Raw genomic sequence first — 21,949 nt, 5'->3', positions numbered from 1 at the left:
TGTATGAAAATGGAAGATGACCTGTAAGCATGTATGAAAATGGAAGATGACCTGTTTCCGTGGCTTGCTCATGTTGAGCGAAGGGGAAGAAGTGCCACACTGGTAAATGCACAGTACATAAAATACTTTTTAGCGCATTTTCTCATTTATGAAAAAAATGCACTATTGTGCTCACCATGTCCGTCTGTCCGTCCGTCTATCCGTCCGTGACCACGTTTCCGTCGACGAGAAAATGCGCTCTCTGTCAGTCACTGCAGTGAGTACTGAGATCTATATTTTTTTCTTTTTCTAACCAACGTTTCTGACGAATAGGTTCATTAAATTTGGAGGTATTAGTCAGTTTTCGAACAATAGAATTTCTGGTATTTTGAGCTAGGCAATCTGGTATTCTCTCAGAGAAAAAACCTGGCAACACTGGGCCGCCGCAGCCTAGGTGCAGGTGTAAAATGTACGTAGCTTCGTAGGAGACCATGCTGATGTTTGTGCATCAGCGCTGTGACTCTCGAAAGTTCAAGCTCCTTGTGAGGTGGTAGGCAAGTGTTGCCAACTTGCCTAGTTAACACTGAGCAGTGGAATGAACACTTCGTCTTTGTTCTTTGAGCTGCTTTGAATTCCTAGTTAGAGTTTGTCTCTCGCTCCCTCTATTGTCATTGTCGTGTGTCGACGGGATAGCCCACCTTGACCCTGACCTGGGTGAGTCCCTTGTTGATCGTCCAACTGAATTTCTGAAATGCGATGGTTAACTATCACATAAGTTTAAATTTTTTCTTTCATTTATCAAACTAACAGATGTCATCTATCTTTCCTTTGGTTATGACTTCTGGGTAGAATTTTGAGCATTTCTGGCTTGTGGCTTAGAGGGGTCAGTCAGTGAGTCTCAGACTCAGTGGAGGCATCTAGTCTTGGGAGTTGCTGTCCTTGCTGAGTTGGGCTGTTGGGGCTTGGTCACTCGGTGAAAAGTTCTGTGATTCACATCATTCCAATTTCCAATTACCAAGTACCAACTTGGTGTTGGTGGCTAGCAGCCAATTTGGAATATCAGACAGAAGTTTCCTAAAATCATTCTAGCTCTCAAAGGGAAAAACAATAGTTTCATAGGTGATTTTGGAATTGCTAATAAAAATAAGCCATTTTCCTACATTGGAGAAATTGAGAAAAGGCCATTTGGATCAGAATGAGCAAAATTTTCCAGATTCACTATAATTTTTGTCTAATTCATGGGATCTTCTGTACAAATCCAATTTCTCACTTGGGCCTAGCTGCGTAAGCTGCGTAGGGTTGCCTAGCTGCCTACTAGTGCCTAGGTCCCTACCTAGCCCCTAGGGGCTAGGGCTAGATGGCTAGTGGCTACTTTGACAGCCTGAGTCTCACAGTCTCATAACAGCTTATTTCCAGGGTCTTGACAATTTGACAGAAATGATAGTGATTTGCCAGGGTGCAGAAGGTGGAAGCAGCGTCGGTGCTTTGCCAATATATGGGTTTTTAAGCCCAAAGCGTTGCCGACCATTTTCAAAATGCGTTGCCGGGTAATTTTTAATGAAAATCCATTTACACTGAGTAATGAAAAACTATTTACAAGCCACAAACTTATCTATATACCCCAAATAATTAATTTTACCCTAAAAACAGACTGATTGTACAATGTACAGCAAGTGTCAACTGAACATGTGATGATGCAGTCTGATTGCTCTAATGTGACTCATTCATAAAATTGTTTGAGTTTGAATTAATTAATGCTTTCTGATTGTATGTCCTAGGTATTAGAATTTTTATAAAAATTTAAAAATTTCATTATACAGTTTAGTGGGGATAATACATCATTACATGAATAGGTAGCTTAAGAGATAAGAAGCACTGTCAGCCTGTCAGGCAGCTCAGGCCTCAGGCCTCTTATGCTACTTGTACCTAGTACCTAAATCAGGACAGTCATCTGACATTTTGTAGATCTGTTGTAGAAACTAAACTAATGGGAATATTGCAAAACTAAAAATAGTGCTGCAAAGTTGAACATTTTTCCTATCTATGTAGCATAAAGGAAATCAAATCATTAATTTACTACCTCTAAAAAAATCCCTAAAAAAAGTGTGAAAATTGAGATTTTGGAAGTGTACCTTTGCAGCTCTGCTAAGGTCTGCAGCAAAAAAAATATTTGCCATAATAAAAAATTTTACTTGAATAAAAGTTGCACATTGGTGTTGGCTTAGAAATGTGACTAACAGATTTTGCGGATATCATCCCCCCCCCCCAAAAAGGACCGCCATTTCAAGGGTAATAATGGATACCTCTAAAAATGCATTTATAGTAGAACCTCATTAAGTTGAAGGCTGCAGACTCCAGTTAGTAAAAAATTCAATTAAGAACAAAGAATTTTGATAACATTTAACAGCAAAAAAAATTGCTAAACAAAAAATTAATGCATCAGCGGTCATCACAAAATTGTGTGTAGAATATTAGATTGTGTACCAGGCAACATAGAATGAAAAGTAATTAGCCTAAACTATGATTTATTTCTCAAAAAAAAAATGATAGTTGCCACAAAAATAATCCTTGCCGTTTCAGGCATCTTTTTAGCGCATTTTCTCATTTATGGAAAAAATGCACTATTGTGCTTGCCATGTCCTTCTGTCTGTCTGTCCATCCGTCTGTCTGTCTGTCTGTGACCTCAAGTCTTCCTTGACGAGAAAATGCGCTCTCTGTCACTCACTGCAGTGAGAACTGAGTTACATTTTTTTACAATCTTTTTTGTCATAGTGAATTCACTTGAAACCCTTACAGCTACCTATCTGTTATGTGACTCATCAATGTTTAGGAGATCTGCATTCCTGAAGTGTTTTTGTATATTGAAGCCAGTTAAATGGTCAATATTTAGCTCATTACCTTGCTCCATACAAACTTTACAAAGCTAATGAATAGACTTATCAATAATTGTTTACCCGAAAATCCCTATGTGGTAAACACCACCTTGGCCTGTTGGCCATTATTGGAGGCAATAAGTGCCCTTTTTAGCCATCTTTTTTTTAAATCAAAAAAATCGCCAACCCTGCTTGAAATCACACAAAAAGTCATTTATTCTACATCTACATCATCTACCTACAAAGGAAGAGGATGACTTCATAGTACTGTTAGTATGTTAATGGTCGAGTACACTCTGCATGCTTGAAATGTTTTAAAACTAAGTTTTATTTCGAGTGTCCCTAATTACCCCATTTCCAGGGGTAATTAGGGAAGCTTATACTTTACGTCTAGCACCTTATGAATACCATATGGAATTTTTCCAAAAATGCCATTTGATAACCCTTGCAAAGGCCTTTGAAATGAGTTCAAAACTCATAAAAGAAATGTTTCATAGTAAGAAGTTATTAACAAAAAATGCTCAAAACCATTTTTGAGCATTACTCCATTAGATGGTATGTCAGAGTGACAGTCAGACACTGTGAGGCCTGACTGGCCTGTTATGTCAGGCCTTATGGTCTCAGGTTGGTTGAGGTTGCACACTGTAAGTGGAAAATTGGGCAAGAAGCCACCTGTGAATTGGACAAAAATACTGTCGAATCTGGACAATTTCATCTGTTTCTATGGCCTTTTAGCGCATTTTCTCATGTCTGGAAAAAATGCACTATTGTGCTTGCCATGTCCGTCTGTCTGTCTGTCCGTGATTTCACGTTTCCATCGATAAGAAAATGTGTTCCCTCTCACTCACTGCAGTGAGTACTGTGTTATATTTCTTTAGTATAAAGTAAGTAAAACTGCCTATTTTCATTTCAAACATAAATTTTTGAAGCTCAATTGTGAAATGGTCATTTTTATCTGCAATTTTAGAAAACTTTAGTCCAATATTCCAAATAGGTTGCGCACCACACTCATATTGGTTGGAAAGCCTGAAACTGGGGTCTAGATAATGAGACCTTCTTTTTGTATCCCAGCTGATATATTTAAGCACTTTTGTGCTTAAGCTCTAGTTGTCTTGGGGCTAGGAAGGAAGGCCACCATTCAAACTGGCTCAGGCAAAAGTTGCAAGACTGATTTTATGCCCACCTGGAGCCTATGTGCTGCCAGCTATGTTCACTTGAATGGAATATATTTGACAATGTAGGACAATGTATAACATTGGGGACTTGGGTCAAAGTGAGTGCTGTCAAAAAGTGTTTATTGGAGCATACTAATACGTTGTGAAAGATGGTGGCCACAGTGGAGTTTGCTGTGGTGCACCCTGTCTGCATGGTTTCACTGCTTTTCTATATGGCTGATGTTTGGCTGTGTGTCTTGTATTATATTGCTGTTTAGTAGGTTTGAGAGAGCATTCTCTTTTGGAAATTTGTGTATTTAATTGATGAAGTTGGATGAGCCAGTGGGGTATAGAGGTGAGTATTAGAATAGAATAGAAGTGTTGGCACTGAAGAAAAAGGCTCATTGCCTGTTGCCAATTCTTGTACTTTTTGAAGCTTGATTCCACAAGGGGTCCAGCCTTTTGAACCCGATCTTTCCATAACTGACAATTGTTTGACATGGCTGCTGGACTTATTGCAAGGCCCATAAGGTGGTGCTAGGCATTTTAAAACTAAACATATGTTCCTGCAACTGCACAGCTTTGTCTAGTCTGTTCTTGAAGGCGTTTATACTTGGAGCATCAATGATGCTATCAGGGAGGCTGTTCCACATGTCGGTGACTCCAAGCAAGAAGGAATGTTGTTTCATGGATGTGTTACAACGCAGTGTTTTAGTTTATAGCCATGGCCCCTGGTGTTGTTCTTTTTTCAAATTCTAGTACCGTAATCCTACTGGGACCTTGTATAAACCATGAGTATACTTGTATAGGTACTTCACTGAGGTCATTAAGGAGATTTTGATAACAGAGGGTTGGAAGCTTCATAATCTTTAACTTTCTTTCTAAATAAGGTAGTACTCAGCTGTAGTAGTTATATAGAGTGTTAGCTATTTGTCTTGGTGTTAAGAGTAGGTGCTGAAGATAATAGCTGGGGCTGAAGAGAATAATTTGGATAAAAATAAATCTTCACCCCTCAATGCAACAGAGGCCTAAGGTAAGGATTTCCTTTTCTCTGAATTATTATTAACGGTGTGTTCAATCATTTTGGGCATGCCTCTACTGCTTACCACAAATAATGGTGTGTGTTACGAAATGGGGCATGAATTTATCATGCATTTTGTTTCACATGAGATAAATTCATTACTTTAAAAATATGCTAATTTTACAATGTTCATTTGTTTTTTTCAGTCTTTGATTTAATTTACTTCAGAATCTTGAATTCTGGTCAAACAAGATGATGCGCTTCTGCCCTCGCTGCACCAACTTGCTGATGATAAAAGAAGCTGAAACAGTGAGTTTGAATTTTTTTAAAGCATCACTTCTATTTGGGTGCTTTATCTTTATGTTTCAAGTTAGTTTTTGGCCTTAAAGGTGTATCAAGTTTTCAGGCAAATATCAAAAGTTATGATTTTTTAGCTTTATTCTCTGTGATTCAATTATTTTTTATTTCATCATTTATAGTTGGTACATATTTTTTCCAACTTCAGGGAATTTTATTTGATGAATGAACATGAAATTGCATTGAATGTTTTAGTACATTGTTTCTGTTTTCTTTTAGGATGTTGACATGTATAATTAACTAAATGTTTTAGTCTTTTAGGGTTGTTGTGAATACCTATTAATTTGAACTTTCTGTCAACTGCCAAATGTGATGTGAACTTTTAATTTTTTTATGCTATTAAGAGTTTTTATGCCCTGTCAATGACCAATCTAAAGGTCTTGACCAGAGGTCAGCACACACCCAATTCCAATCAGATTTAGCCAAGCAATAGTTTATAGGAATAACTTTATCTTAATTAATACTTAGTTATGTTGTATATGCCTCTACTGTGTAGAAGTGATCATATCACATTTCAAATCTGTAGTACAGAAAATGGTTCCTGCTAATAGTTCCCTATTTTTCAGCAAATGCGCTATGAGTGCGACTGGTGTCCATACATATTTCCTGTCAGAAAGACTCAGGTTCACACGTGAGTTTGCCAGAATTAGTTCAAGCTAGCCTTGCTTTAAAGATATTTCATGTCTATTAACAGTATTTAATTCATATTATTACTTCTCTGTTCAATTGGCTGTCAAAAAGTATGATTGAAACTGAAAAGTATGAAAACTGATTATACTAATTTCATATAAATAGTGTATGCAAAAATTTTAACATTTTTATGTACTCAATACTGTATTTATATGTAGTTTTAGCTTTCCTTGATGGAAACACACGTCATTTTTTGTTTAACTTCTCATTTGAACAGAGATTCATTCAAGTTTTATTTTATTATCCAGATTCCACACAAGCAAGAAGCCTCTGGACGATGTCTTAGGAGGGAAGGAGGCTTGGAAGAACGTCGACAGCACAGAAGCTCCTTGCCCCAAGTGCGCCCACAACAAAGCTTACTTCATGCAGATCCAGACGCGGTCTGCTGATGAACCTATGACCAACTACTACAAATGTGTTGAGTGCAGTTTTATCTGGAAGGAGTAGACGATAGTTATTTTTGTATCCTGTACATTAGGTTATGTGCGATGTGATGTTAGAATTAATAGTAATTGCTTTACGTTATTATTCTAAGTTTGAAGTAATGGAACTTGTACAAATCTTTATAGTGTCTTAAATAGACCACACACTGCAGTATAGTGGTTATGTGAAAGTAAGAAATTGAATATTTGGAAGAAAAATGGAACTTCGAATTGAATAAAGTGCAGCCTTTCTTTGAATATTTTGTCAAGCTATTACGCTTTAATTGTGAATAGAAGTTAATAATGCCTGAAACGTTGTTGACATGTGTGATATATAGGTACATCTGTAAGAGCACTGGTGACTGTTTAGGTCAAGCTATCAACGCTTCGGCTGACATGTAATAATTTTGTCTTAAAACTTCCATCCCTTATCATAAGATTCAGTGACCTCTTATTCTCTTAACTAAGATTATCAGCCGTGTTGTGTGTAATTGAGAATCCAAGGAAAGTCAAGTGGAGAATGGAGATGTGTTTGTCCCACCGTTGTTTCTTGCATCAGAATTTGTATTAACTTTATCCAGTAATCTATTGAAGATTATGGATAGGTTTTATCTTACTTTAATAAATTTTACCAGAAAGAAATGTGTTGTTTGAAATGGATTAGCATTGTTTTGCTTCTATGCACCGTGTTTCACGTACTATAAAAGAAATTTCTACCCGCACAAATGGTATGCTTGTTCGTCCATCTCTTACAGGGCCAGTAGACGGTGAACGCTCCTAGCAATAGGTTGTTCCTGGAGTCTCTTGCGACTGATATGATATGCTAAACTTGAGCAGAAATGAGACCTTTTGTGTCCAACCATTTTGCATTCAAGTCAAAGCAAGTTCTTGGTGGGAGAATGTATTCGCGTTAAAAAATTTTATAATGACCATCATAAATCCCAAGCTAATTCAAACGTTTTTGTCTTGTTACTCTTGTATAATGTGTCGGTAAGTATAATGAGGACATAGCTATTATAATATTTTACTATTCATTGGATTCCTCACTTCGATGCCTTGAAACTTTTTTTACCTGATCACGGGCTTTCCTTTTTTAAGGAATTTAGCTTTGCCTATACGAAACCTAGACTAGCGTTTCATTACCTAGACATTAGATTTCATTGATTTTATTCTTCCCTGGAAAAATGGATATTGGACTCAAACCAGGAAAGCTAATGCAACCTGTGATTTTTTTGTAATCTGGTGTCAACTTCCAGTCACATACGACTGTTACGTTAATTTACTTCTCTCTTTGCATTCATAGAAACGTATCAGGATGCAGCAGTCATCAAAACTAAAATTTTATCATTACTATTGATCACCATATCACCTATCATGATAACCGTAAATGTTTTAGTTGACCTTCAGGAAAAGTTTATCATGTAGACGAAGGAATATGAGATGTCCTCATGTTACTACTTGTCTACCATTAATCTGACGCCTACGATATCAGTTTGCACTTTGTGCTACTTGAGGTGAAGGTCAAATTCTCGCGGTAAACGACCAACAATCTTATGGCATGAGTTGAACAAATCATGCATTCTGAAGGCATTTTGCGAACGAATAATGGAACTAGTTTGGCTTCTCAGCCTAACGTATATTTTACCATTTTGCTCTCCATTTTACAATACTTCTTTAACTTCACTTCTTGCTGTTTGTTTGTTGTCTGCTACAAATCTTGTAATCGAAATTTAACACACTTCTACTTGTCCTATCGATCTGAAATTTTGCACACTTGTGTAAAGTTGGAGACAAAGCTTGAATCAAATGTCAAAATAAATGATTTTAAAAATTTAAAAAAAAATTTAATATTAAAAAAATTGAACAAATAATTTTGTCAGCTACAAATCTTATAACTGATATATGACACACTTTTACCTGTCTAATTGATCTGAAATTTTGCACACTTGTGTGAAGTCAGAGGAAATTTATGAATCAATTAATAGAATAAATAATTTTGAAAAAAAAAATAAGTTTATATATTAAAAAAATGAAAAATCAATTTTTTTAATATTCGAAAATTAAATGAGAAATTCATTGTACATCTGTAAGATTGGAGACACTGGATTCTTTGGAAGTGTTGTCTCTAAAAAGTAATTTTTAAACGTGTATTTTATTACAAGACTTCTCTTTAACTTCACTTCTTGTTTGTTTGTTTGTTTGTTTGTTTGTTTGTTTGTTTGTTTGTTTGTTTGTTTGTTTGTCTGTCTGCTACAAATCTTATAATCGGTATTTAAGACACTTTTTTTCTCTCCAATCGATCTGAAATTTGGCACACTTGCGTAAAGTTGAAGACAATGCATGAATCAATTGACAAAATGAATCGTTTTGAAACTTTTTAAAATTTTATATATGATATTAAAATAAATTGGAAAAATTATTTTGTAAAATAATTTAAATTAAAAAAAAATAAAAATATTAAAAACTAATTTTTGAATGCATAATAAAATTAGAAATTCACTTTGTATATGTGAAACATTGGAGACACTGAATTCTTTAAAAGTGTTGTCTTTTAAAAGTAATTTTTAAACGCATATTATTATTATTGATGATTCGTAAGTGACCACGTTAAATTTGAAAACATTTTTAAAGCCAACCACGTTAAATTTTTTTTACTGCATTTATCCGAAAATATTGGTATTCAGAATAGAAACGCATGCTATTATACGTTCTTGAATTGTAACATCGCTCGTAATTGTAGTTATTTGGTGATAAAGGTATCAAATGTATAATTTTACAGTATATAAAGATATATTTAGGTATTTGGGTGAGTCTCGAGATAATTGGACGACTTGGGTATGAGAAAAGTACAAGAATCGGCGACAGGCTCATCCAGCCCTATTCTTCAATGTCGAAGATACTATACCATGACTTTCTGTCGGTCAACGCGCGACTTCTTCACCTATAACCCGCCACCACCACCACTTTCTGTCGGATACAACCTTAAATGTTTAAAACTCAGGTGCAATGCTAATTAAAAAAAAATATCAGGTTAGCTCGATGTTTCTCGGGTTCGATATTCCTACAAATTTAAATTCCGTCACCCTGAATGGCTGAATCCCAAAGTTGCCGGCCAAATTAACCAGCAAGCTGCGACTTCTCAGATCTGTAAAGCTAATTTCGAACAGCGTTGAAGTCACGTCGATTAAATGTAGTTATCTGTTGAATTCATAGTTAAGAATTTCCATAGACGAGAAGACAACTACCTAGGCTGAGCGAATTGATGCAGGTTCTTAAACAGCACCTTTAGCTGACAATTTTCTGGACGTGCGGAATCTTTTTAGATCAAGAACAGGCTCCCGAGTCAGATGGGTTTATTGTCTGGCCGAATTATACGATTTTGCTTTATTTAATCACATTGGCTGATTAAAATATATGCAACAAAGTATTGGCTTTGGATGTGTTATAGTTATAACACAAAGATTTGAATTGTTGCATGAAAAACATACAACACTTTTCAAATAAATTAAGAATTTTAGCCGGTCTTGGCCTTGCCTTGGCTTATGTTGCCAGTTTGACCGTTTTCTCTAGCCATCATAAGGGCGATAAGGCACATAGGCAAGACAACCGGCCCCGGGCGGCGGGCAGCCCCAAAGTCAACATAGACATACACATACCTAGTCAATGATAGTGGCACCCAGTCAAGACATGCAGGACTTCGTCTACTTCTGAGCCTCTGAGGAAATATGTGAGATGTGACCATCTGTTGCTTTTGGGTAGAATTTCACCATGCAGAGCAATGAGACTAGGTATAGTACCATATAATTTTTATCTGGAGTTATTCATGTCTAAAATGATAGAGAATTGTAGCATGGTTACCATTTTCATGGCAATCAACTGTAATTTTACTGAATTTCTGAAATATAAATTATGTTCAATTTTTATAAAATGGTTAAATTACCTACTTTTTCATTTAATGGCTTTATGCAATTAAGACAATGGCTGTTAATGTTATCCTGTTAACATTGATTAAATTGTCAGTACTCACTAGCCTAGTCACTCAGCACTATAAAATATTTTGTTTTGAGTTAAACTGCATTCAGTGCATTGCAATGAAGTCAATGATTGCATCAGAATCAGATGTGGAAACTGTAGAATAAATCTACCTTCCAGTCATGACTGGTTCTTTCCTGCCATTTTTGCAACTGCAAAATTCTGCAATTATTAACAATAACAAAAGACATTTATGGCTTTTGATTCATGATTGGGTGCACTGTGCATGATTCATGATGATTGGGCTCTTAGATTCCAAGGCAATTGTATTAAAAATTTGGCACTTTTGAGCAACAAAATTTTAAAATTTAGTATGAAAAAATTCAATAGAAAAATTCTAATCCTTAAATTCATAAAATGGTGTAAATGAAATTTTAATATCTATATTTGTTTGGCAGACCAATACTTTATTATTATCTAGAATTAAATTTTTAAAGGATCTATCAATTTTATTACTATTTATAAGAATTGGCAAAAGCCTATGCAATAAAAATGGAAGTTCCAAGCAATACAGAAAGCTGCAGCTCCTTAGGCAGCTCTAATCAATCTTCACTGCCTAATCAAAAGCCAAGTAGTGCAGACAAGTCCGTGGGCATCAATGTCCTGCTCCTCAAGAGACTGAGACGTTTATCTCCTCTCCTCTTCCCAGGAATCTGCAGCCTCCCAGTAATACTATTCACTCTCCTCTTGCTAGTATGCATTTTGGGTAAGTCATAGGTCATAGCCATGGCCCATGAATAATATATACATTGTTGTTGATATATAATTAGCTTGTGCCTTGCTCTCTTGCTTTTTAGCATTGGTTATGTATTTGAATCAATATTTCCTTCTTTTTGAATTGGTTAAAATTATAATTGTAAGCTTCGTTCTAGAAACTGATGATGAAACAATATGTATACTTGGTCACTTGAGCCATTTCATCTATATTCATAGGTGCTTTATGCACACTATAAACTAATAATAAAGGCATAGTGTGCTTTATGCTTTAGCCTTGAGTGCTATGAATTCAAACCTTCATTCAATAAAGGTTTTATTAGATGTTTTTTTTTTCTCTGGCATTTTCCATGATATTTTTGTTATTATAAAACAATAATTTTTTAATAAAATATTCCTCCCAATGTAAAATTGAGGACTGACATACATCCAAAATATAAGATGAATAGAAATGTTGTGCAGCTTCACTTCAAAACTGCCACAATAACTGAGTAAAAATTTGAATACATATTGTGAGGCAACCAATCAAAATTCTGCAATGCAGTGGCTCCACTGAACTATCACTTGATTATGCATGGGTGATTGGACATGTTAGTGAATCTTTATAAAATAGTATGTGCTATCCAGATAAAACTGCAAGGCTAATTTTTGTTTGCCCCAAGATCAAGAACAGACCTCAATTACATAGCAGTATCATGAGGAGAATACAGGCCTATGACAATTGTGTTTGACTTTTCCTGGGCAATTTAGATTAACTATAGTTATACATTGCTAAAGTTGTGCTTAATGTAAAGTTAAATATGTAAAAATGCTCATTTTGTTTAGGCAAAACACCAATTTATCACTTGTTTCATGGACTTCATATACTATGAAGGATTTTCTTTGAATTAAATTTTCAATCAATTCTTACTCCAGACAGAATTTTTCATTTCAAATTATTTTTTTCATGTTTGGAGCTGCTTATACATTATAATTGTATATTCAATGGAGATTCATGATCATTTTGTGTTAGTTTTTCTAAGTTGATATTCTTAATAAAGTGCTGACTCCATGTTTATCTGAGCAGAACAGTACATTGTGTACCACGTTGGCCTCATCAGCAGCCGCTACTACCTTGTATTGGGCAAGAAGGACTGGCAAGGATTTGTCTACACGACGCTCTACAGCCTCTTGCTTGTCACCACCATAGCTGGGGCAAGATTTACTGCACTTGTTGACTAATAGGTTCATTAAGATTATGTAGATAAGTCATGCATCTAATGCACCATGAGAGAATAACTTCCTAAAATAATGATATCATTTGTGGTTGTTGTCATTTTTCACTAGCTTTCTTGTAATTCTCACCAATTTACCTTGTCGTTTTATTCTCAACATTCATGTTTGTATTAATAAGTTTGTATCATTTTACCCTACTTGTCTGTATGTTCCTATTGTTTATGCAATCATATTTCATTTGATATCCCATGATTCCTTGTATATTTATTGTATTTGTTCATTCACTAGTCAATGTATAATCAGGTTCTGAGTGGGAAGTCCTACATCAGCAGCATGTTGTACATCTCATGGCGACGAGTGCTGACACATGCACTGCATCGTCTCTATTTTGCTGGCATCAACTACTACGCCATCACCATCACCCCGCATCTCAACCTTGACAATCCGTGAGATCTGCCTGTGTAACGTTACTAGTCATGGAATATTTTGTGTACATCCTTGGTGTGATGTACATCCACTAAAATTTATTCTTTTGAAAAGGATTTTACACTTTGTTTTTAGGGTGAATGAGTGTTATTTCAAGCCTTTCATACATTTTGGAGTGTTAGTTTATATTTTGGATGGGTTTTTCACATAGGTTGAAAGAAAATTTTTCATGTGTCTAAATCTTATAATTAAAATCTATTTTCCACACATTTATTTCACTACTATTGTCAGAAAGTACATTATTACATAAAGTGTACATCATGATAGCAGATTTAACTTATTTATATACCTACATAATATCTATATACATCTAGGTATATTAAATAAATATTTTATAATATAATAATCAATGAATAATAATAGTATTCATATTATTAATATATATATCCTCTTCTTTAAATCAATGTGAAACACGTTGTACCAGAAAAGCTAAGCCTGAATTGAATGGAGAGGCAAATATCTTCTCAGCAGAATTCTTGCTGCCTGGCTGCGTGCTGAGTAAGCAATTTTCATGTCTGCAAGATAGACTTGGCCATTGGTTGGAATTTCTTAGAAAAATATTATTGCCAAGCATCGTCACAAAATGACAACTTTTTTTCATCCTTGTGACTGCGTCTTTCATGCATTAATTTTAGAGAAAATTAAATATTTTTCTGATGGATGTTTTTCAAAGAGATGTTATTGGCATTGCCTTATGCCTATGGTTGGCATTTCGTGTCAACATAGATGTAATTCTGTCTTAAATGCGGCTTATTACCAGCTGCTTTTCGTCCTCAGGCATCGCTATTAAAATCCTAGTTTTCAAGTACCAATATTCTCTGTCATATTAGTTCTACATGAATCATTGCCAAGCAACTTGTTTTGTACTATGACTGCGAGTAAATGAGTCTGAGAGATTTTATTACCCTTTAGTATTTTAGGGGTTTCAAGTTTATCAATTTTTTCCAGTGACATGCGGATGACGCAAGACGTGGATTTGTTGTGCCGAACGTTAGGGATGATGGTTGCTACTCTGCTCATCTCCCCATTCAAGATATCCTACTACACTTATCAGGCTTATACCAGGTCTACCAGAATTAGTTAATTACTTCCAGCTTGTTCAATATTTTGAATTGTCTATTAATGCTATTTGTATCTAAATCATTGCATGATTGTCAAGCATGGTTGTTATTTTTCTTTTCTTATGTTTTTAGGCATTTTCTCATTTATGGAAAAAAATGCACTATTGTGCTCGCCATGTCCGTCCGTCCGTCTGTCTGTCCGCCCGTCTGTCCGTGACCTCAAGTTTTCGTCGACGAGAAAATGCGCTCTCTGTCACTCACTGCAGTGAGTACTGAGTTATATTTTTTACATATCTTGTCTGAACATTGATTAACTGCACTATTAATGAAAATTCAATTGACTTGGTACTTCAGCTACTCTGACAAAGTGCTTTGATGCTGAAAATGAAAGCAGTATGCAAGATGGAATCCATGAACTCTTCGTGATTGCAGCACAGGCTGGCTGGGTCCTACCATGATCCTGATCTTCTTCTTGCTGAGTAGCGTCGTCAACCGCTTTGTGATGGATCCCATCGTGCCGCGTGTGGTGCAGGCCGAGAAGTGCGAAGGCGATCTCAGGTTAGAACGCGTGTTTGGTCCCTCCATGTATGTACCGTAACTCTCTTTAATTTGCGATCTCAGGTGACAATCTCGTCAATTCAAACCTATGCATTTTTAGCTGGAATTTTGTGAAACATGGGTGTATCACTGGTCTATGAGCTTTATTGAGCCTTCAAAAATTTACGTGAACCAAGTGATCTTTCTGATGGTGATTTACTACCCTTTTCATTTTTATAGATTACTGAAGTTTCTGTGGAGCAATGGATTAGATTTCTGCCCTGCACGATGATTAAAATCTTTAATAAATTATTTCTTGATTCGGATGCATTTTTTGCTTAAAGTTTATATTCAGTAGTTTAAAAAAATGGAATTGTACCTGGCACATTTTGCTCGCGTGGAGATTACGTGCATCTTCGAAGAAGCCACAAAATTTTCAGTGGATATCTAAAAACTTAAGGAGATGCCCAGTGGACGAATCCTTGGCCCTGATGTGTTTGCACATCGCGTTCCAGTGTTTTGCGTGCTGTCTTCATCGAGGATGCCTTCATTGTTGTTCCTAATAACCATGACATGAATGGAGCCAAAAGGTCCTAATAGTGGTCGCTATTGGCAGAGTGTTAATTCTAATAGGTATATCTTCAGCACAGAATGATAGGCATTTGTGTTTTCGACTTGGACTCTGCCTTGAGACCGTCATAATATGTTCGTGTCTTATACGAGACAAAAGAATATATTCAAGTTCAGTCAGTTCACTGTGTACCATTGCTATTAAATTTCCACGATGTTTGTATGATATTAACCGTCACTCGGCCCAGGTTTAAACACATGCAGATCAGGGCGGGCAGTGAGAGCGTTGCGTTCCACGTGTCAGGAGAAGTGGAGGCCATCAAGACCAACTCTGCCTTGGACGACCTGGTCCGCGCCAAGCAGGCGCTCTTCAACAGACAGGTGAAGACAACACTTGTCTCGATCACATGACGATCTATCGTGATCACAACGCTGTCTCGATCCTAAAGGTCTGTACCGACCACGTGACAATCTGTCGCGATTACAACGATCTGTACCGACCACGTGACAATCTGTCTCGAGCACAACGGTCTGTACCGACCACATAGCAATCCGTCGCGATCACAACGGTCTGTCGACCACGTGACAATCTGTCGCGATCACTTTAAAGTCCGTCGCGATCACAACGGTCTGTACCGACCACGTGACAATCTGTCGCGATCACAACGGTCTGTACCGATCACAGGACGATCTGCCCCGATCACATAGGGATTTGTCTCAAAGCTCTACTAACTGCCTTTTGTTAGATGGAAACGATTCGTTCCGATATTTCTAGACTAAACTAATACCAAAGATTAGTGTTGATTGTGTATACAGACCTGTCGTTTATAACAACTTTGTACCCCGCAATCGGTTTTAACTTATCATTGTGATGTTCATTGTGTCCCGTAGTTATGGCTGAACCTGTGTCAAAACCTGTTCGATTATCTTGGGTCTATCCTGTCATACCTCGCCATTGCCGTTCCCATCTTTACGGGCGTTTACGACGACGTCGACAGCTCCACTCTTTCGTCCATCATCAGCAAGGTGAGCGAGATCGATGTCGCCATACCATTAACTACCCGCTGTCATTACTATTTAGATAGAAATTGTCGGCACTGAAAAATAGGCCCTTGGCCTGTTGCCGATTTTTGTACTTTTCGTGTCTTGATTTCACAAGAGATCCGACCTTCTGAACCCGATCTTTCCATAACTGACTATTGTAACACTGTTTTCATTAACCATTAATTAATCAAGCAATATGTCTGTGTAAACAAGTCATAATCTCTTTGAAAAATAGTAAATATTGCTTTTATTCTACACATGGTAATACAACCAACTTACCTTGGAACTGCTTGTGCAGAATGCGTTCGTGTGCATCATGCTGAGCAGCTCCCTGAGCTCCCTGTTGGACCTGTGCGGCAGCATCGTGCAGGTGGCGGGCGCCACGCACAGAGTCTCGCAGCTGCTGGAGGCGCTCGAGCAACTTCGATCTCACTGGAACTCTGCTAATGATAAGGTGCTGAGGGCAGACTTAGTTGACTAACGGTAAGGGGCGTGGGGCAGACGTCATTTACTAATGTTGAGATTACGTAAAACTTCGTCTATTGATGATGAGGTCTGGCGAGCAAAATTTCGTTTAATAATGATGAGGTCCTGAGGACAAATCTTTATCGATTAATAATAAGGCCCTGACAGCAAAGAGCAGAGTTCTAAGAGCTAACTTCCTCGACTAATTGAAAGGTCCCAAAGACAGAACTTTGTTAGCTAATGAAAAATTACGAGTGCAAAACTTCGTCAATGAATTTTATGGTTTTGAGAATCTATGTGGATTTTACAATGTCCCAGCTGAGTTTTTAGCGTGCTTAGCAGAACAGCACTAGCTTCTGCAGGACCTAGTAGAAACGTAGGTCATGCACAACAGGTATTTTATTCTATAAAACCTAATATTTCAACCAGAAATAACAATCAAATACTGTGCCATTTCAAACCATGCCAAAGCCATTCTACTGAAAGTACTCACAAAGTGAAATTGTGATGAACTCTTGTATTTCATTGCAGGCCTCGGCGTCATACACAGACCTGACCAAGGGCTACTTGGGCCTCCCTGCAGCCTCGCCCCCTGCGTACTCGGCATCGCCGGCTGTACTGGGCACCCTCTACACTGCCTCCAGTAGGCCTTTACACTTATTTAAATTTTCGTTGTGCTAGTTCTTTTTATTTGTCTTCGTCCATTGTTTTTGCAGTTAAAATAAGTTACATTTTCATGCTTTAAAGTCTATCAAAGAATTTCATTCCGGTTACTATTTCGGCCTAAAATTGTATTTGAAATACCCATTTTCATTAGCATGGAACCTAGAATTTGATCCTCATTTCATACGATCATTGAACTATGAATTGTCAGTAAACACTAAACATGGCCAACAAAACCATGATTTAACCGCCGAGAACATTTCATGTTGTGTGTTTTGGTGCGCAGGTTCGGGCGGTCCTCCTCCGTCCTACAGCGCCGTCTGTACGTCTTCAAGCGAAGCTGATGACAGGCAAGGCGAAGCTTTTGCGGGGTTGAGTTCTAGATCTTACCTTCGAAATAAAACACTTTAAATGTTTTAGATACCGGCTAGTATAGAATTGCTGATCTTGTGTAATTTAGTACCAAGAAAGTTCGCCCGTCTTCCATTCTGAATGATAATAAATTGGTGTCAAGTAATTCAGGGTAATCGTAAATCTGATTCATATCATCTTCCTGTGTAATGCTTGGGGTTCTGATTTCTTACTTCAAATTAGAAGTTACTTATAATAATTGTTGTAGCATTTATGTATTCGACATTAAATATAAATTTCCCCAGTTGTAGTGTGCTGATCCTATATATGATTATTGACCCGCAGATCTAGCAAAGATCTGATGGTCGAACAGGACGCTTCGCTGTTGATCACCAGTCAAGTTGACACCGAATTGACGCCCACCACCGACCTTCTCTCCCATCACCAAAAGCTTTCCGACGACCAAGTGGCCCTGATAGCTGCTTGTGTGAACCCTGGCGCTCAGGAGGCAGCGTCGGCGATAAGAAATACTGAGGAGGCAACGCAAGCTGATATTAACGGCGGAGAGAGTAACGAGGTGGCCCCCGCCTTCACTGGCACCTCATGGCCGTTAGGCTTCGTGCTGCAGAACGTAACGCTGAGCGTTCCAGGCACCACGACTGCTTTAGTTAGAGGTCCGAGTCGAATTTTGTATGAAGTTGCAAAGTAAATAGTGTACCCAAAACCCGAACAGTGAGCTTTGTAGTGCGACGTATGACTTGTGAGTGGCGTTACGAATGCTAACGTCAATCAAAAACCAATGTCAATCTTGAATGCTTTGATTAACCTTAATTCATTTCTGTAGAACGGCGGTAATTCATTCGAACGGCGGCTCACCAAAACAGCTCACCAAAAAAATTAGCAGCTCAGCAAAACAAAGTTAAAAAAAATAATAATAACTCAGTACTCACTGCAGTGAGTGAGAGAGCGCATTTTCTCGTCGACGAAAACGCGAAGTCACGGATAGACAGACGGACATGGCGAGCACAATAGTGCATTTTTTCCATAAATGAGATGATGCGCTAAAACGCAAAGGTCGTTAATAGCAAAAAAATCAGTTTGATTTACGTGATTCTCGTACATGGATGATTAGTATGTGCGGAAGGATTTTACGGTGAACTTACTTGACCTGGCCGTCAATATTTATTTTCAGATCTTGCAAAACGTTTCCAATCACATTCATATTCAAACTGAATTTCATTGATGATGACTTGTGCTGAATAAAAGGTAGTCAGTCATACAAAGACTACCTTATACTGTTACTTGACATATAAATTGTGAAAATTTCAATCTAATGTGGCTCTTCTCTATTACAATAAAGAATTTTCTGAGACTCGCTCTTCTTTTCACTGGTGTATTCGCTCACTCTTATACATTTTTTTCAGATTTGAATTTGGATATTGTGCGAGGCCACAATTTGTTGATCATGGGGCCCAGCTCGTGTGGAAAGACGAGTCTCCTAAGAGCTCTGAGAGGACTTTGGCCCATTCAGGAAGGTGTACTGGCTTATCAGAGCAGCTACGGGCCCAAAGCCGTCATATTCCTACCGCAAAAGCCCTTCTTGACGAACGGAACCTTGAGAGAACAGGTTAGTTGTCCATTAATTGAAAATTGTCTGACAATCAAATTTTTACTCGGTGTCTTCTTTTCAGCGATAAATATTAGAATCCCCGTGTGATTTTATGATTGATTGCGTTTTCTATTTTCTGTTGAATCAATTTAGGGCATTCGTGGTTAATTCAGAGTTTTCTCTGAATCTTGCTATTCACCCAATGAAAAGTCTGTGATGTATGAATCCGTTCAAAAAGATGAAATACAGAATTATTTACTTATGTCCTATGATCTCTTTTCTGATTACAATTGCTCATAAATCACAGAAAAACTGATAATTCTTCTCAATTAATTACAGCTAAGATATTTTTGTGAGCCTATGATTAAAAATTGTGTCCCGCTGCGCAGATCGTGTACCCTGAACAGCTTTGTGACGAGGCCGACAATCCGCGCATCGTTGTTAGTGACGCAGCGTCCAGCGTCATGCCAGAGCCAACGGAAGCAACTGCTATGAACGACAGTTGCGGCGATGCCTCACCTACCGTGTGCTATGATCCAACTGAAAACGCAGGTAACCAGAACACGGAGAGCCCTACTAAGAAGACCAGAGAAGGTACTGTTCCTCGTTTGAAACTAACACCTGACAGAGACCAAGAAATGGGTACAACACAACCTAATCAGTCGAGTTTGACAAAGATGAACGAAACAAATAACGCCAATCAAGACCCAGAAAATGACAATCATCAAAGTGCGGACGCCCAGACTCAGCTATCCGAAGTCGCAAGAAGAAGATTGGATGCTAACGTCGTTGCAAGTAATGCAGGAGGCTTAGCCTCCCGACAGTCGCCGACTGACCGGCAGCTGCTGCGTTGGCTCAAGCAAATAAAACTGGCGTCGCTTGTGCGCCGATGCGGAGGACTCGATTCAGATCCTGGTTGGATTTGGTGAGAAAATCACTGCTGATCATTGAAAATTTTGTGTGACGAAACAATTTTCAGTCAAATGTATTCGAACATATATTCCCTTGCTTTTATTCCCATTACCTTCATTCATCATTGCAGAATCGAACTTGTGTTTTTGCATTTTCCTCTTGTCTACTTGTGATATTTCTCTTTAATTATTTTTAAAAATTCTCCTCGCTAAAAAAGTGTATCTCACTAGGTCTGATGTCCTGTCTCCCGGGGAGGTGCAGCGGCTTTGCTTCATGCGAGTTCTGTACCACCAGCCCCACTTTGCCATCCTGGACGAGGCGACCAGTGCCCTCAGTGAAGACGTCGAGAGCATCCTATACTCACTAGCGGCCGACGCAGGCGTTACTGTCATCAGTGTGGGACACCGAGCGTCGCTGCGGCCTTACCATCACGCTCTCCTCACCCTCGATGGCAAAGGTGGGTGGATCTTCGAGTCTCTACAGGCAACGTAAATCGTAAACTGTGTTGAAACTATGACGTCCTTAGTCAGTGCTTGCAACGTGGAGCATAACGTGTGTTGAAGTATGACAGTCGGAGTCTATGCAAGCAACGTAAATTGTAACATGTGTTGAAATATGAAATCCGGAGTTTGGCTTGACGCTTCGCATCGTCGTGTTGCCAAGATAACCATCGTACAGAAGGGAGCTCATTGAATCATTTCAAGGAATGGGCAACTACCATCTTGTGGAAAACGCACTCCTCTAGTGGCCTTGATATCTTAGCTGAACGTATTAAGAAGGTCGTTTAAGAGACTTGAAGACTTGCACAAGTTACAGCGTATATCCATCGATCTAATTGTATGCAACAATTTCAGTTCATGTCTCAGGACTAGCAGTCCATGACCAATTATTTTAGTGCACAAATTATGGTATAATTGTAATTTATAGCTGCAAATATCTATACTAGTTATTGCTTCTATTCCATCAATTTTGTATTTATCCGTACTTCCATTTCTTTCCATCCATTCTGTCTCTTGATCGATGCATTAATGCAACCGCTCGTGGTATCAGGTCGTTTTATGTTCGTACTTAATTCTGTTGTATTCTAAGGCACTCCATGTTCATGAGACAAGCCTGTTTGTTCTTCTGATGTTTGTCCAGCCTTGAAAATGTTCAAGGCTAACCATTCATAGGTCTTAAATTTTCTTTGACTAATAATCATGAAACTTGTTGCATCCTTCATAGCGGATGTGGTCTCTTAACCGTACAAATGGCACGGTCGTTAGAAGGATGGAATTCGGTGCCAGAGTCCTAGACACGCTTTCTCATTCATTTTTAACACAAGGGAAAAATTAAATATGATGATTTATTGCCATATTACTCAACGATCTGTTAGTAATCTCAAATCCGGCCTTAGCTGAGAATTATTCAGTTTAATCATATTAGAACGAGAGGTGTTGCCATATTTCCAGGCTGTGTGTGTGTTATATAGGTAACCTTAATTGTCCTCGTCACTTCTTGCATTCAATCCACTATTTTTACCTAAGAACTTAAAGTGAAACATCCAAGTGTATTGTGAAGAATACGCACGCAACTAAAATGCAATTGAGACCGTTTACGTTGCAAGTACATGACAGGGTTAGTATTGCTGACCGAGTATGACGTTTTTAAGCTTTTTATATAACATATTTATGTATATTTGATTGCAATATACTATTGGCTAATTTGTTTTTTATATCCTGCGTTAACTTCTAAGCGTAAGAATGTGAACCCGTTGCTGTTCTAGAAATTCTTTAATCATCAATCAAATCGGAC

The 21,949-nt window shown here is 37.8% G+C and overlaps 2 protein-coding genes across 6 annotated transcripts; both read left to right on the top strand.

The window, feature by feature from the left end:
• Nucleotides 1-479: 479 nt before the first annotated feature.
• Nucleotides 480-7,156, top strand: LOC108677666 (DNA-directed RNA polymerase III subunit RPC10). 3 transcript variants are annotated; one of them, XM_018165922.2, is made up of 4 exons: nt 480-693; nt 5,256-5,336; nt 5,951-6,015; nt 6,323-7,156. In XM_018165922.2, the coding sequence occupies exons 2-4, from the start codon at nt 5,280-5,282 to the stop codon at nt 6,519-6,521; spliced, it is 321 nt and encodes a 106-aa protein (XP_018021411.1). In that variant the 5' UTR covers nt 480-693; nt 5,256-5,279; the 3' UTR covers nt 6,522-7,156. The 3 variants fall into 3 exon arrangements, with proteins under 3 accessions (XP_018021411.1, XP_018021410.1, XP_018021409.1); XM_018165921.2 differs by having other exon boundaries at nt 481-693; nt 5,234-5,336; XM_018165920.2 differs by lacking the exon at nt 480-693 and adding an exon at nt 4,797-5,039.
• Nucleotides 7,157-10,943: 3,787 nt separating this feature from the next.
• On the top strand, nt 10,944-21,858 carry LOC108677674 (lysosomal cobalamin transporter ABCD4). 3 transcript variants are annotated; one of them, XM_018165932.2, is made up of 14 exons: nt 10,944-11,234; nt 12,309-12,436; nt 12,761-12,903; nt 13,892-14,008; nt 14,437-14,562; nt 15,360-15,492; nt 16,003-16,137; nt 16,454-16,609; nt 17,152-17,263; nt 17,570-17,633; nt 17,980-18,308; nt 19,059-19,261; nt 19,633-20,168; nt 20,386-21,858. In XM_018165932.2, exons 1-14 carry the CDS (start codon nt 11,021-11,023, stop codon nt 20,645-20,647), a joined length of 2,658 nt encoding a protein of 885 aa, XP_018021421.1. In that variant the 5' UTR covers nt 10,944-11,020; the 3' UTR covers nt 20,648-21,858. The 3 variants fall into 3 exon arrangements, with proteins under 3 accessions (XP_018021421.1, XP_047736988.1, XP_047736989.1); XM_047881032.1 differs by having other exon boundaries at nt 20,450-20,591; XM_047881033.1 differs by lacking the exon at nt 10,944-11,234 and having other exon boundaries at nt 12,368-12,466.
• The last annotated feature ends 91 nt before the right edge of the window (nt 21,859-21,949 follow it).

The sequence above is a fragment of the Hyalella azteca genome, unplaced genomic scaffold, assembly GCF_000764305.2.
Source record: "Hyalella azteca isolate HAZT.00-mixed unplaced genomic scaffold, Hazt_2.0.2 contig6875, whole genome shotgun sequence".
NCBI lineage: Eukaryota > Metazoa > Arthropoda > Malacostraca > Amphipoda > Hyalellidae > Hyalella > Hyalella azteca.
This window is presented reverse-complemented; position numbering and strand designations above follow the sequence as displayed.

Coding starts and splice junctions, on each gene's coding strand:
- LOC108677674 (XM_018165932.2), top strand. CDS start 11,021: ATGGAAGTTCCAAGCAATACAGAAAGCTGCAGCTCCTTAGGCAGCTCT. Junction 12,437..12,760: donor TTGTCACCACCATAGCTGGG/GCAAGATTTACT, acceptor ATGTATAATCAG/GTTCTGAGTGGGAAGTCCTA. Junction 14,009..14,436: donor ACTTATCAGGCTTATACCAG/GTCTACCAGAAT, acceptor TCGTGATTGCAG/CACAGGCTGGCTGGGTCCTA.
- LOC108677666 (XM_018165920.2), top strand. Junction 5,337..5,950: donor TGATAAAAGAAGCTGAAACA/GTGAGTTTGAAT, acceptor CCTATTTTTCAG/CAAATGCGCTATGAGTGCGA. Junction 6,016..6,322: donor AGAAAGACTCAGGTTCACAC/GTGAGTTTGCCA, acceptor TTTATTATCCAG/ATTCCACACAAGCAAGAAGC.